The sequence below is a fragment of the Ailuropoda melanoleuca genome, chromosome 4, assembly GCF_002007445.2.
Source record: "Ailuropoda melanoleuca isolate Jingjing chromosome 4, ASM200744v2, whole genome shotgun sequence".
Classification (NCBI taxonomy): domain Eukaryota; kingdom Metazoa; phylum Chordata; class Mammalia; order Carnivora; family Ursidae; genus Ailuropoda; species Ailuropoda melanoleuca.
The window spans coordinates 80288781-80303274 of record NC_048221.1 but is presented as its reverse complement, the minus strand read 5'-3'; the positions used below and the strand labels follow the sequence as shown (position 1 = coordinate 80303274).

At 37.5% G+C, this 14494-nt stretch overlaps 1 protein-coding gene across 1 annotated transcript in view; it reads left to right on the top strand.

Annotated features, from left to right (window-relative positions):
- Positions 1-14494, top strand: part of PPP4R3B (protein phosphatase 4 regulatory subunit 3B) — a 61083-nt gene that overhangs the window by 10712 nt on the left and 35877 nt on the right. Inside the window, 2 exon segments of the mRNA XM_034659157.1 lie at positions 491-589; positions 9030-9653. Of these exon segments, the coding sequence (XP_034515048.1) occupies positions 491-589; positions 9030-9653 (723 nt within the window).

Genomic DNA, 14494 nt, shown 5'->3' with positions numbered 1-14494 from the left:
TACAAACTAAGCTGCTGAAATAGGTGCTGTTGGTAATACTTAGAGCTAGAGTATCTTCATTTCATCATTGTTTTGAATTCCTTCATATCCTGAAGGCTTTTCCAGATTTAGAGGAGAGAGGCAGTGGAGGATTAAAACGTCTACATTATGGCTTGGCCAAGAAGGCTAGACTTTCCATTCGACATTATCTTGGTAACATGGGCCAGAGTCTGCTAACCTGTTTTAATATTTTTTGTTTTAGAAATTGCTCAGTATCATTTTAGTATTACCAATACCATTTTAGTATTCCATTGCCAGTATATTACCAAGTTTTAAAGGATAACAAAATACAGTTACATGATGTCAATTGAGTGTACATAGTTGCACTCATCAGAGGGCGTTTGTCATTGCTATGCTGTTTCCTGTCCTCTTGATTTCTACTTATACTTCATAGCTACTTCTTTTCTGGCTTTTCTAGTGTGATGATGTAAAAATCTTTATTTTTAAACAGGATACATTAATTGTTTGGTCAGAAGCTGAGAACTATGATCTGGCTCTAAGTTTTCAGGAAAAAGCTGGCTGCGATGAGATTTGGGAAAAAATTTGTCAGGTAAGGTTTTTCTAATAATATTTATTTAAGTTGGCATTCTTGATTTTTTTTTCTTTTTACCTGAAAGATATGTATTAGAATGTGGAGAGAGAATGTGTTTATCACTTTAGATTTTGATAGCATATATTCATAATTAATAAAAGGTCAGAGTAAATAATTACATTCTAAGTCTTGGAGGTTTTTCTTTAATACTTGGTCACCTGTTGCCTGATGTTTATCAATACTGTGTGCCAGACACGAGTGATCAAAAGTGCTCATGACTTCAGTTCGGCAAGAACTTATAATATAGCAGAATATAAGATAGGTGGTAACTCTCAGATAATTGGAACTTTTTTTTTTTAAGATTTATTTATTTTGAGAGAGAGAGAGAAAGCGCACACACAGGCAGGAGGAGCAGAGGGAGAGAGTGTCAAGCAGACTCCGCACGGAGCTCAACATGGGGCTCAGTCTCATGACCCCGAGATCACAACCCGAGCTGAAACCTAGAGTCAGATGCTCAACCCATTGTGCACCCAGGCACCCTGGAACATTTTTAAATGAAGTTTTTATTTTAGGGGCACCTGGGTGACGCATTCAGTTAAGCATCTGCTTTTGGCTTAGGTCATGATCCCGGGGTCCTGGGATTGAGCCCCACTTCAGGCTCCCTGCTCAGCAAGGAGCCTGCTTCTCCTTCTCCCTCTGCCCCACCCCATGCTCTCGCACACTTGTGTGCGCATGTGCTCTCTCTCTCTCTCTCTCTCAAATAAATAATCTTAAAAAGAAAAGTTTTTATTTTAGAAGTTCAGATTTATAGAAAATATGAGCAGAAAATACAGAGAGAGTTCCTGTGTACTTCCCTCCCTAACACCTTCTCCAGTTTCTCCTGTTAATAGTCTTATATTAGTAGGATACACTGGTCATAACTAATGGGCTAATATTCATACATACATTATTATTAGCTAAAGGCCATATTTTATCCAGATTTCCTCAGTTTTATTTTATTTTATTTCATTTTATTTTTTTAGAGGGAGAGCATGCATGCAGTTGAGCCAGGGTGAGGCAGAAGGAGAGAGAGAATCCTAAGCAGGCTCAAGGCCCAGCGCAGAGCCCAACTTGGGGCTCGATCTTAACAACCCTAAGATCATGCTCTGAGCTGAAATCAAGAGTCTGATGCTTTAACCAATTGAGCCACCCAGGCACCCCAGATTTCCTCAGTTTAAAACCTAGTGTCCTTTTTCTGTGCCAGGATTCCTTTTAAGATACCATATTACATTTAGTAATTATGTCTCCTTAGGCAAATACAGTTTGTGATAGCTGATAGCTGGAATTTTAAATTAATCATAACATTTTAACTATTATTTTCTGTAAATGGGATCACTGTTTCAGCAGTTGCCTAGTGTAATATTCTGTTCTAGTGTTTTTTGACTGTTGTCATTTTCACTTTTTTTTTTTCATTTTTATCAGCTTTTCTCTATAGTGATTCTGATCACTGAAGGTTCTTGAGTTTTAATGCATCTGACCACAGTAATTTTTTTCCTTAGTCCTCCCAGTAACAGTGCCATACAGGGCAATAAAGTAGCCCAAGAAAGTATAATATGAACGTTCTCATTCTATATAAAGCTTATTTAATGGCTGGCTCTAGGTCACAAATCTAAACTGGAAGTAGATGGTTTGTTTCTTTCCTCCTCATGTCTTACTGTTATGTATTAATGGAGCATTATTAGTATACACTATTAAATAGAAGAATTTCCCTTGATGAATGGGTGAAAACACTGATAAATATGATTTTGCTTTAATTTGTAAAATATACATAAGAATATAATCCAGGGGCGCCTGGGTGGCACAGCGGTTAAGCGTCTGCCTTTGGCTCAGGGCGTGATCCCGGCGTTGTTGGGATCGAGCCCCATGTCAGGCTCCTCTGCTGTGAGCCTGCTTCTTCCTCTCCCACTCCCCCTGCTGTGTTCCCTCTCTCACTGGCTGTCTCTGTCTCTGTCGAATAAATAAATAAAATCTTTAAAAAAAAAAAAAAAAAAAAAAAGAATATAATCCAGATTGTTTTGTTACTATTTTGCCTTCGTGTTCTGCCTGTTTTTAAACCTATAGATGGCAGTGATGAGGTCCTAATACTTACCCTTTCCTTTTCCTTGTGTGCTCTCCACAGATTGAGATTGAATTTTATGTTTGCAAAGTTTTCTGTAAAGTGAGATGCAAGACTTAAAAATGACCTCTATTGCAAATTCAGACACATGCAGTCCACAAATATTTGCTGCTCTGTTCTTGATTCACTAAACTTGAATCATGCATGCCTTCATCTACAAAATGATTGGAAAAAACTGGTCTATGAAAATAATGAAAGCATACTAAAGAATATAAAACTTTAAAAATTAAAGAGGGAAAGATTACTTTTCTATAATGTTTAAAGGCTGTTCAGAATATTAATAGTATATAGAGATTAACCTTTTTATTATAAGTTCCTGAAAAGTGATATTTTATTTTATATTCTCCCTCCTCCAATATACCAGCATTGCAAACTGGCACATGTTGTGTGTGTACTCAGTACATATTTTAAGAAGGAGTGAATAAGACAGAAGATAAACATCTTACTCAGAACTAGGGTGTTGAATTACATTTCAGCATATTACATTATGCCTACTCCCTTCCCACACATCGGCATATACTGTTTAATATTAGTTCTTGGATATACATATATTCTTGAGACTTGGTACATTTGTTCTAGAAAGTTTTGCTGAAATTTATTTACTGTTTTCACTCATATAGTTCAGGAGGTCCCACAACCACTTCAGGTTCACTAATTCACTACAAAGTCTCCCAAAAATCCACAGAGTTGTTACATTTCATCGTTACAGTTTGTACAATGAAATGATACAGATTAAAATTACCAGTGAGAAAAGACACATAGGGCAAAGTCTAGGAGTTCCAGGCATGAGCTTCCAGTTTTCTTTCTCAGGATACTTAGCAGACAGCACTTACTTCCAGCCATGTTGTGTGGCAACCTGCGCATAGTATTGCTGACCAGAGAAGCTTACCCCTACCTTTGTGTCCAGTATTTTCACTGGATGTTAGTCCTATAAGCAGACTCCCTGCCCTGTGACTGACTTGAGTTTCCAGCACCTCCACAGGTTGAGCCGATACTGCATGGCCCAAGACCTCCACTATAAACCACCTGGTTACCCACACATAGAATGTCTGGCATAGCCCAAGGCTCCCAAGTAAACAGAAAACACTAATTTAATCAGACAGGATATTAAAAGTGCTTAGAGGTTACTTCTCAGGAGCTAGACACAAGCCAAATCTTTCTTTAGGCAAGACTAATCTTTGACTGCAAAGGCCAACCCTTGGCCCATTGCCAAGACTTATCACAGCAAAATGATTATATTTGTCTAAGTATCTATATTTAGTATAGCACTTATATGACAAAGCGAATATCAATATGAATATGCCTAATATTTGGAGGAGCCATTCTGGGATAGGGATATTTATAAAGAAACAACTAATCTGTCTGATAAAGCCATGATTTACTTTTTGTATTTTATACCGATTACTCATTTTCCTCCTTGATCTGTTGCAGTTTATACCTTATGATAAACTTGTACAGAAGTGTTTAGCATAGAAATTTAACTGACAGTTAACAAAATCCATTTCTACCACCTACCAGCCATTTTCTGTCAGCATTGATATTGAGGAGGCTTTAACTCAGTTTCCCAATGTTTATATTATATTAATATTATGAGGCTTATGTACCTAAGGTAGTTGGAGCAGCAATGCTAGTATTATATCATATTGGAATATGGTAGTAGGTGTAACCTGAAAAGTGGGAATGTGGCACATTACTAGAATCCTTAACAGTCATTAACAACTGTTTCAATTCATCAAGTTTATTTACAGGCCTCATTGAACCTTGTCAGGCCCCAAGAATGGGTGATCTTGGCAAACATATGGCTTTTACCCTTCCAGGCATCTGATGCAATTGAGCTAAGAGAATATCATCTCTTGCTTCGATCCTTTCTTTAAGCACTAGTGTTAATATTGGGTTTCTCTTGTTGATTTACCCATTTATTCATTCTTTTGCCCTTGGTTACTATTTCTTCCCATTTGTCACTGATTTTTACTCACACTTTCCGCCTTTGGAAGGGGTGTTAGATTTGGCCACTCTGCTGGTCCAAGAAGTTTAATTTTTTACTAAATAACTGAGAACTGTACTTTTTAAAAGATTTTATTAATTTGAGAGTGAGAGAGCATGAGTGGGATGGAGGGAAAGGGAGAAGCAGACCCTCTGCTGAGCAGGGAGCCTGACATGGGGCTCAATCCTAGGACCCTGAGATAATGACCTGAACCAAAGGCAGATGCTTAACCTACTGAACCACCCAGGCGCCCCGTGTACTGTACTTTTTAAATCTATGCATGTTGCTGAATATACATTCAGTTTATTGCTCCTCATAACTGCCTGGTTTTGCACGGAACCATATGTTATGTTTTACTTTCCATTTCTGAGAAGTCATTGCTGACTTTTGAAAAAACAGTTTTAATTTCAACAGAAATCATATTATTCAGTCGCTTCTTAACTCCTTATAATGAGAAAGTAAAACTCCTCTGAAAAGTGTGATAGCTCAGAGAACAATAAATTTCTTCAGGGGAATGGTGAATAATAGTGAATAATTTTTTTTGTCTTAGATAAATATTTATTACTTAGTCATTAGAGTCCTTCACTTTCTCAACGTTGATACCACATTTTGAATTGTCCCTTTGGCAGGGCAAGGCACCACTGTACAATTTGAACAGGGGAGATGTATGCCTGTGTGTCGCAAATGGGTGAAGGGCAGCCATGACAGGGAAGGAGGGAGAGGATTGAGCATGGCATGTGGGAAAGCCCCAGAAGGCCATACTAAGGTGCAGCCAGTCATGCAGCTCTACCTACGTCTCTCTGAGCTGTTTCCCTAGAGTCCAGGGCATAAGTCTGCTGATACCCACCTTGACCATTATTAGTGCTTAATGCCCCAAAGATATGGGGTCCCTGTTTAAGGTCCCTATAAATTTTTTGGCTGCAGTCAGATTCTTTAATGTGTGGAAGGAAGAAGTTATTTAAAAAAAAAAAAACAACTAAGACAGTTCCTGTATATATAACTTTTAGAAAGCATAAAGTCAAAAGTACATGTGGAAGTTTTAACCTCAGAAAATGGGAGGGTAGGAACATTTTCTTTGAAAGAGATGAAGGAAATGAGTGAAAGTAAGTTGCGAGATGGAGAAGGGTGTTGGAGTATATTGAATATCAGTGGTCTCTTTTTTCAAAGGAAAAATTCTCCTGAGATTTAAAGGGGAAAGTAATAGTGTTTGACACTTAAAAAGGGGGAAAGAATTAAAGCAGCAGCTGTAAGGAAGTAAGCTAGAAGTATGGAAAAGAAATTTTTGTTTAGAACCCTACTGATAGTGTAAATTTTTTGTGAACACACTCAGCACAGTTAATTGATGGACTTGTGCCACAGTTGGTCGACTACTTATGCCACAAAAGGGAGAATGTTAAGGTCAGATTGTGTTATAGTAACAAAATCCTAAAAATCTCAGTGGCTTATCACAACAAAAGTTTGATTTCCTTACTACTATTTGACCAGTGACGGACAGAGTTGGACGGAAGGGGCTGTGCTTATCACATCCACTCAGGGACCCAGGTTGATAGTTCATTTTAATACTTCCAAGATCATTGCAATGTGAGAATGAAAGGTGGCAAATCAGAACATTAGCTTTTAAAAGTTCTTCCAGAAGTTACACGTGGCATTTTTGCTCACATTTCATTGGCCAAAACAAATCACATAGCTACATATAACTTCATGGAAACAACTCGTGCCACAAAAGGGAGAGAACCAGAAATACTTGATGAACAGCATTGACATCCAGACAGTCACTTGGGTTTATGTGGGATTGACAGATCATATCAGTAAATGTTATATTTAGGAGGGAGTCCAGGAAGCTTGTAAAGGTAATAGTGGATAACACAAATGTACTATAACCGAGTAAATGCTTCTCTACCTGTGCTTTTATTCTGAAACATATGCAAACTATATTCATTTGAAGTGTAAGTTAAACATTTTCTTTTAAGTAATCTCTACAACCACTCTGCGGCTCCAATTCACAACCCCAGGATCAAGAGTTGCACACTCCACAGACTGAGCCAGCCAGGCACCCCTCCTCTGATTTCTTGTTCTTTGTTTATAACCTATGATTCTTCTTCCTCTGCCTTCCCTACTTTGTACTCTACTTCTGTTTCTCTGGTTACTGTCAGAGTCTTTTGGATTTAAGTGTTACCCTAATACCAAATTTCTACCTTCTGTCCTCCTCTTTTTCCTGAGTAGTAGGTCCACAGATTTAGTTGCCAGCTTGGTATTCAAACACTCAAACTTAATAGAACTGAACTTTTACTAACCATTCCTTTCCCATGCTCTCAGTTTTTATTAAAGGAGCCATAATCTTCCTAATTACTGATTTAAAACTGTAGGGTCATTCGTGGTTCCTCCTCTCTTTTGTACCTGTCCCTTATCTGTCCCACCATTACTATCCAAATTCAGTTGTTCATGTAGACTTTGGAATAACACCCTATTTATCTATGTTCTTAGATTTATTCCATACAGGTGATGACAGGTTGACTTTCTAAAGGACAAGGCTGCACATTCACTTCCCTGAACAATAATGCAAGTGTTCTATCTTGACTTTCCATAATCTGACTTTAATCTACATTTCCAGTTTTGCTGTTTGCCATATGCATGTCACATGTTTCCATTTCTCTGCCTCTACTGTCCCCTTTGCACTTTGCATGCCTTTATCCCCATCTGAATCTTACCCATCTTTGAAAGTCCAAATGCCAATTTGAAGATCTCAGATGCCACTGCTTTTATGATTTCTTCCGTATCGCCTCTCCTTGCCACCCCTTGTACCCCCAAGAGCTGGAAGGAATTCCCTTCTTCTGAATTTCCATGGGATTTTATCTGAACTGCTCTTCACTGTTTATATTTATGTGTCAGTCTCCCTAAACCCAGCTACTCTGTTGAGGACTCAGAAGTAAAAGTACTCTGGGAAAAAAGGTATCTAATATGCACCAGTATATCTGTCTACTTTTCCTAAGCTCTTAGGTCTTTTTTCATGTTGTTTTGGTGGATATAGAAACTTCTGGAGCTTTTTCATCTCAGGATATTTGGATATTTTTGAGGTGAAAAGAGGATAATTGCACTTTTGTGTTAGGATTTAGAAAAAATTTATAAAGAATAAAGTTTTTATGTTAGTCATTATAGAAATCATTATAGAAAACTTGTTATAAGTTAGTCATGCTTTTCTTGAGCTGTCAACATGAATCTTAAAAGTTTTTTATTCATTATGTTTTCCAGATATTATAACTTGGAGGCTTTATCACAGATGTTAAATGAATGCCAGTTTTAAGAATATTCTTTTTTTTTAATTTTTTTAAAAAAATTTTACTTATTAGAGAGCACAGGAGCAGGGTGTGAAGGGCTGAGGGAGAAGCATACTCCCTGCTGATCAGGGAGCCCCATGCGGGGCTGGAACTCTAAGATCATGGACCTGAGCTGAAGGCAGACACTTAGCCAACAGAGCCACCCAGGCGCCCCAAGAGTATTTGTTTTTTAGAGCAGTTTTAGGCTCAGAGCAAAAGCAGCTATTTGTCCAAAAGTGAATTTCAAAAGTAATTTGAGGAAATCTTCTCACTTTTGAATATACAAAGAGTTGGGTTTTAGTTTGGTTTAAATTTAGTAGTGTTTGGGGTGCCTGGGTGGCTCAGTTGGTTAAGCATCCGACTCTTGATTTCAGCTCAGGTCATGATCTCAGGTTTGTGAGATCGAGCCCTGCATCAGATTCTGGGCTGGACGTGGAGCCTGCTTAAGATATTCTCTCTCCCCCCCCCAATATATATATATTTTTTTTATATTTTTATTTATAAATATATTTTATATTCATATATATATATACACACATACATATATAATAAAAATAATAAACTTAGTAGTGTTTTCGTCAAGCCAGTGTGATGGTGCATTAGGAGTCATACATAGTGATTTGGGGGATCCACAGAAGAATTAACCTTCTGCAAAATTCAGTATTAGTAGGAATAGTGAAATTACTAAACAACTGCACGTGGTTATTACATAACATCACATAAATCAGTGTAACGTTAGCTTAAATGTGCACATTGTCAGGGATCCGAGTTAACCTCAAGTTATAAGTTGGGAAATTTAGAGGTGAAATTGAGACTCAAGTAATTGACTCCAATCTGGCTGTGTTTTCTGCCTCTAGACTTCACTTCTAATGAACAATGGCTGTGTGACTAATACTGTTTCTTTTCAAGGTATTTTTACTTAAATTCAGTGGTCAGTGATTTGATATCAAAAATTTTGAATTCTTTTGTATTTTAAGGTAACCAGCTGTACTTGGATGTTTTTAGGTTCAAGGTAAGGATCCATCAGTGGAAGTCACACAGGACCTCATTGATGAATCAGAAGAAGAAAGATTTGAAGAAATGCCTGAAACCAGTCATCTGATTGACCTGCCCACATGTGAACTCAATAAACTTGAAGAGATTGCTGACTTAGTTACCTCAGTTCTCTCCTCACCTATCCGTAGGGAAAAGCTGGCCCTGGCCTTGGAAAATGAAGGCTATATTAAAAAACTACTGCAGCTGTTCCAAGCGTGTGAGAATCTAGAAAACACTGAAGGCTTACACCATTTGTATGAAATTATTAGAGGAATCTTATTCCTAAATAAGGCAACTCTGTTTGAAGTAATGTTTTCTGATGAGTGTATCATGGATGTCGTGGGATGCCTTGAATATGACCCTGCTTTGGCTCAGCCAAAAAGGCATAGAGAATTCTTGACCAAAACTGCAAAGTTTAAGGAAGTTATACCAATAACAGACTCTGAACTAAGGCAAAAAATACATCAGACTTACAGGGTACAATACATTCAGGACATCATTTTGCCTACGCCATCCGTTTTTGAAGAGAATTTTCTTTCTACTCTTACGTCTTTTATTTTCTTCAACAAAGTTGAGATAGTCAGCATGTTGCAGGTAAGTAAACAAAGGTGTTCTTATATTTTTTCAGATACTTACTTCCCTTAGTAGTTCAAGCTGGTATTCATTCCTGTTTGAAAGATTTCTTTTGTTTACTTTAAATATACTGTCAAGCATAGAAAACAGGACTTTTTCTCATGGGTTTTTGAGGGAGAATTATTTCTTAATGCGACCTTTTACATTTTGTAAGTGTTCTATGATGGAGCTTTTTTTTTTTTTAACTTCATTTTTGCATGTATTTTAAAAATTACATATATGACATAAAATTGATCATTTTAAGCATTTTTAAGTATATAATTTGTAGCATTAAGTACATTCACAGTGTTAAGCAGCCATCACCACTATCCATTTCCAGACCTTTTTCATCATCCTGAACAAAGGCAGCTATTTTCAGACTATCTTTTAGTCCATTATGTGAGACCTAGTTAATACTGGGGGGGGGGATGTATATGAGTGTGTGTTGGGGGGGGAAGGGGACTTAAAAAGCTTCCCAAATAACTCAGATGTGTAACCAGTACTGAAAAACGTTAATTTTCAGGAAACGGTAGATTATTTACTATGTGAGGTTGGTTTTATTGTGTCTCCTTGAGTTGTAAAATAGGAGTTTATACCATGTTTATCACGTTAATCCTTTATACCCTAACAGTGTAGTAAGGGTGATTTTGAAGATTTTGCTTTACTTGTGGTAGTATACTGTACCCACAATTTCCTACATAACTGCCTTTGTTATGTCCAGATCACTCACTAAAATTTTTGAGGAGCTTCTGTATACGTAATGTAGTGGTTCTTAAGTGTATTCTCAGGGCTCCTGAAACCCTTTCAGAGAGGTCTGTGAAGTTTTTCCTTTTCCAACTTCTTGTTACTGTGAGGCAGTATTTTCTTCATATACTTCAACCAAAACAATATATCACTACGTATTGGATGTCAAAGAAGATAAAATATAGCTTTCTTCTACATTATAGAGGTTTATAAAATGTAAAACAGAGTCACGTTTCTCTAAATTTATAAAATTTTTTCTAAATTTATAAAATTTTCTCAAAAAATATTTACATAAACTTTTAATAGCTTATTTTTAGAACAAATTAATAAATGTTTTTAAATGTCTCAGTTTTCATTATAAATATTGATAAACATAATCCACATAATAAAAGCTCTTTGGAATCCTCCATCATTTTTAAGAGTTTAAAGGGGTCCTGAGACCAAAAAGTTGAGAGATCTGTCTTAGTACTTAGTTGTGTGATTCCATTTTATGATGCTTCCAACCAGCATTCACCTTTCTCTTGTTACTGTATTTTTTTGTACAGGATTTACTTCTCTAGATCATTCTTTCACCTCACGGTCTTTCCTTATTCCATAATAACAGGTATAAGGGAAATTAGACTTATGAATGAGGTTCTATGTATAATATATGGGACCTGCTTTTTTAAAACCATACTTACTATACAATTCAGGGTGCCATTTGACTTGCTAACAGAAAAACAGGTACAGTTCAGGAGTTGGGAAGTGGACTCACAGTCAGTATAGCTGATGTAGAGAACCCATTGACAGAAACTCAACTGCAGAAGCTTTCAAATGACTGCTTTTGACTTCAGAAGGGTTTCCAAATCCATAATACTGAATCATAAATGCTTTTTTATGTTTTAAAAAATAAATTATGCAAACTAATCTGTAAGTAAATTTAACACTTTGTCATTTTATATATTTTGTCATAGATCTATTTGTAAAGGCTAAATTATATAAATCACGTGTAGCTTTAAGAAGGGAAAGTCTTACTCATTTCTGGTCCATGAGATACATTTATGAAATAGTCAGATACTGTGAATTACCTGTTGTTTATCTAGGGTTTACCACTTAATTATCTCTTACGTGTCAGCAGTGATGCTGAATTCTGTTTTCTATTCTCAACAGTATGTAAGAAGAAAGGAATTAGGATTATGGTGATTGGCCTCTAAAGGCTCATTTCCTACAGCCCAGCTCTGAGGTTTCCATATACAAATTTTTTGGCTAGGCTATTAGATGTTTACAGATAGCCTTCTAGCTAGGATACATATCTGTAGCTTTATTTATTTATTTGAGAAAGAGAGAGCGAGCATGGGCACACACACATGAGCTGGGGGAGGAGCAGAGGGGTAGGGGAAGGGAAGGGGGAAAGAATCTCCAGCAGACTCTGCACTGAGGGCAGAGCCCAACATGGGCCTCAGTATCACTACCCTAGCCAAAACCAAGAGTCAGACACCTAACTGAGCCACTCAGGCACCCTGATATCTGTAGCTTCTTAAATGAGTATGAACCTGCTATTGTATGAGTTACATAAGCAAGTGAAAATGTAAGAATTCTATTTATCTGGACCAAAATGAGTTAGTGCAAAGGTACATAAAATAACTCCTAGCCTGAATTGGGTTAATTAACAGAAATTATATGAAAGCACTTAACTGTGGTCACTGGCTCCTGGTACATACTGTAATACATGTTGAGATTCTCTTAAGCTTGAATGGGGCATAAGAGTTTAGTTAACCTGAACTTTTTTTTTTTTTTTTTAGATTTTATTTATTTATTTGACAGAGATAGAGGCAGCCAGCGAGAGAGGGAAACACAAGCAGGGGGAGTGGGAGAGGAAGAAGCAGGCTCACAGCAGAGAAGCCTGATGTGGGGCTCGATCCCACAACGCAGGGATCACGCCCTGAGCCGAAGGCAGACGCTTAACCGCTGTGCCACCCAAGCACCCCAAACCTGAACTTTCTAACTAATTACAGATCAAAATCTCATGTGCCCAGAATTGAAAAATATACTTAAATATGTTTTAAAAATTAAATTCCTGGGGCGCCTGAGTGGCACAGCGGTTAAGCGTCTGCCTTCGGCTCAGGGCATGATCCCGGCGTTATGGGATCGAGCCCCACATCAGGCTCCTCTGCTATGAGCCTGCTTCTTCCTCTCCCACTCCCCCTGCTTGTGTTCCCTCTCTCGCTGGCTGTCTCTATCCCTGTCGAATAAATAAAAAAAAAAATAATAAAAATAAAAAAAAATAAAAATTAAATTCCTTAGGGGCGCCTGGGTGGCACAGCGGTTAAGCGTCTGCCTTTGGCTCAGGGCGTGATCCCGGCGTTGTGGGATCAAGCCCCACATCAGGCTCCTCCGCTATGAGCCTGCTTCTTCCTCTCCCTCCCCCTGCTTGTGTTCCCTCTCTCGCTGGCTGTCTCTGTCGAATAAATAAATAAAATCTTTAAAAAAAAAAAAAATTCCTTAAAGCCAATAAAGTGAGGTTATTTTCACACAGCTTAGAGATAAGATCCTTTTCAGAACAAGAAGTTTTAACTTCTTCCATCACTAGAAATGGTGGAGGACAGGTTTTGCAAATGTTGACATTTTAACACATATATTTCCACTATTCCATAAATGAGAATTGAACCAAAAACAAACCCAGTAAAATCAGTAGTTTGTTTTTTGACATATTTTGTAGATTTCAGCACTCAAAAAAGAAATTTCTAACATTTCATCCCAGTTACTAAGTAAATATATAAAATCCTTTAATGCCTTTAGGAAAACAACTTACAGTAATACAGTTCTTACAATAATACAGTTCTCCATTTTGTTTTAGAGATTTTGGGACTCATGTAGGATTTAACATATTAAATTTTATCTTACTAGATTTGGCCTATTCTGGTTTGTATGTATGTTTTACTTTGGTTTGTTTCATAACTGTGAACTACTTAAGAATCTGTCCTATAGTTTATTATACATCATGGGTGTGACAAAAATCTCATCATGCAGGAGACCTGGATTCTAAATCCATCTCTGTTACAAGCCAGCCTCAGATAAGTCCACTCTCTGGGCATCAGTGTCTTGAAATTTAAAATCGGACTAGGCAATCTATGTGATCTCTTAAAGCCTGATTTTTTTTTTCTTTTAAAGATTTTATTTATTTATTTGACAGACAGCCAGTGAGAGAGGGAACACAGCAGGGGGAGTAGGAGAGGAAGAAGCAGGCTCCCAGCAGAGCAGGGACCCCGATGTGGGGCTCGATCCCAGGACCCTGGGATCACGCCCTGAGCCAAAGGCAGACACTTAATTAACGACTGAGCCACCCAGGCACCCCTTAAAGCCTGATCTAATTCTAAATTTCTGTATTTATATGATTCGAATAATGGTGAATGGGTTCTGGGTTTGGGGTTTTTGTTGTTGTTTTTAAAGTAAACTCTGCATCCAGTGTGGGTCTCAAACTCACAACTCTTGAGATCAAGAGTCGCACGCTCTACTGACTGAGCAAGCCAGGCACCCCTGGGTTTTTGGATTTTGAGCATTTGCCTGTTTTTACATTACTGCAAAGAAAAATTTGATTCAGACTTTTTAAAAGTGGCTCCCTTTTTCCCCCATAAGTTTTTGCCATGTAATTCAAAAAAACAGCCCACACAATTGTTTTAAAAGTTATGTTTTATTAAAAAACAAAGGCTTTTAAAACTAAATAAAAAAGAAAAGCTAAAGTTATCTAAAGAGACTAGTTTAATTACTTGGAGAACCAGGTATTTAGGGGGAAACATTACAACTATATTTATGATGGACTTTAAGCTGTCAATTAATTGCTTTTTTTTTTTTAAGATTTTATTTATTTGTTTGAGAGAGAGAGTTCTAGAGCTCACAAGCAGCCAGAGCCAGGGAAAGGGAGAAGCAGAGCTCCCCACTGAGCAGGGAGCCCGACAATAGGGCTCAATCCCGAGAGCACAGTCTGAACCGAAGGCAGAAGCTTCACTCACTGAGCCACCCAGGCGCCCCAATTAATTGCTTCTTTAATGTGCATTGGAACAGAGTGCTTTTGTACAGTATTATCAAGAATAAAGTTAGAA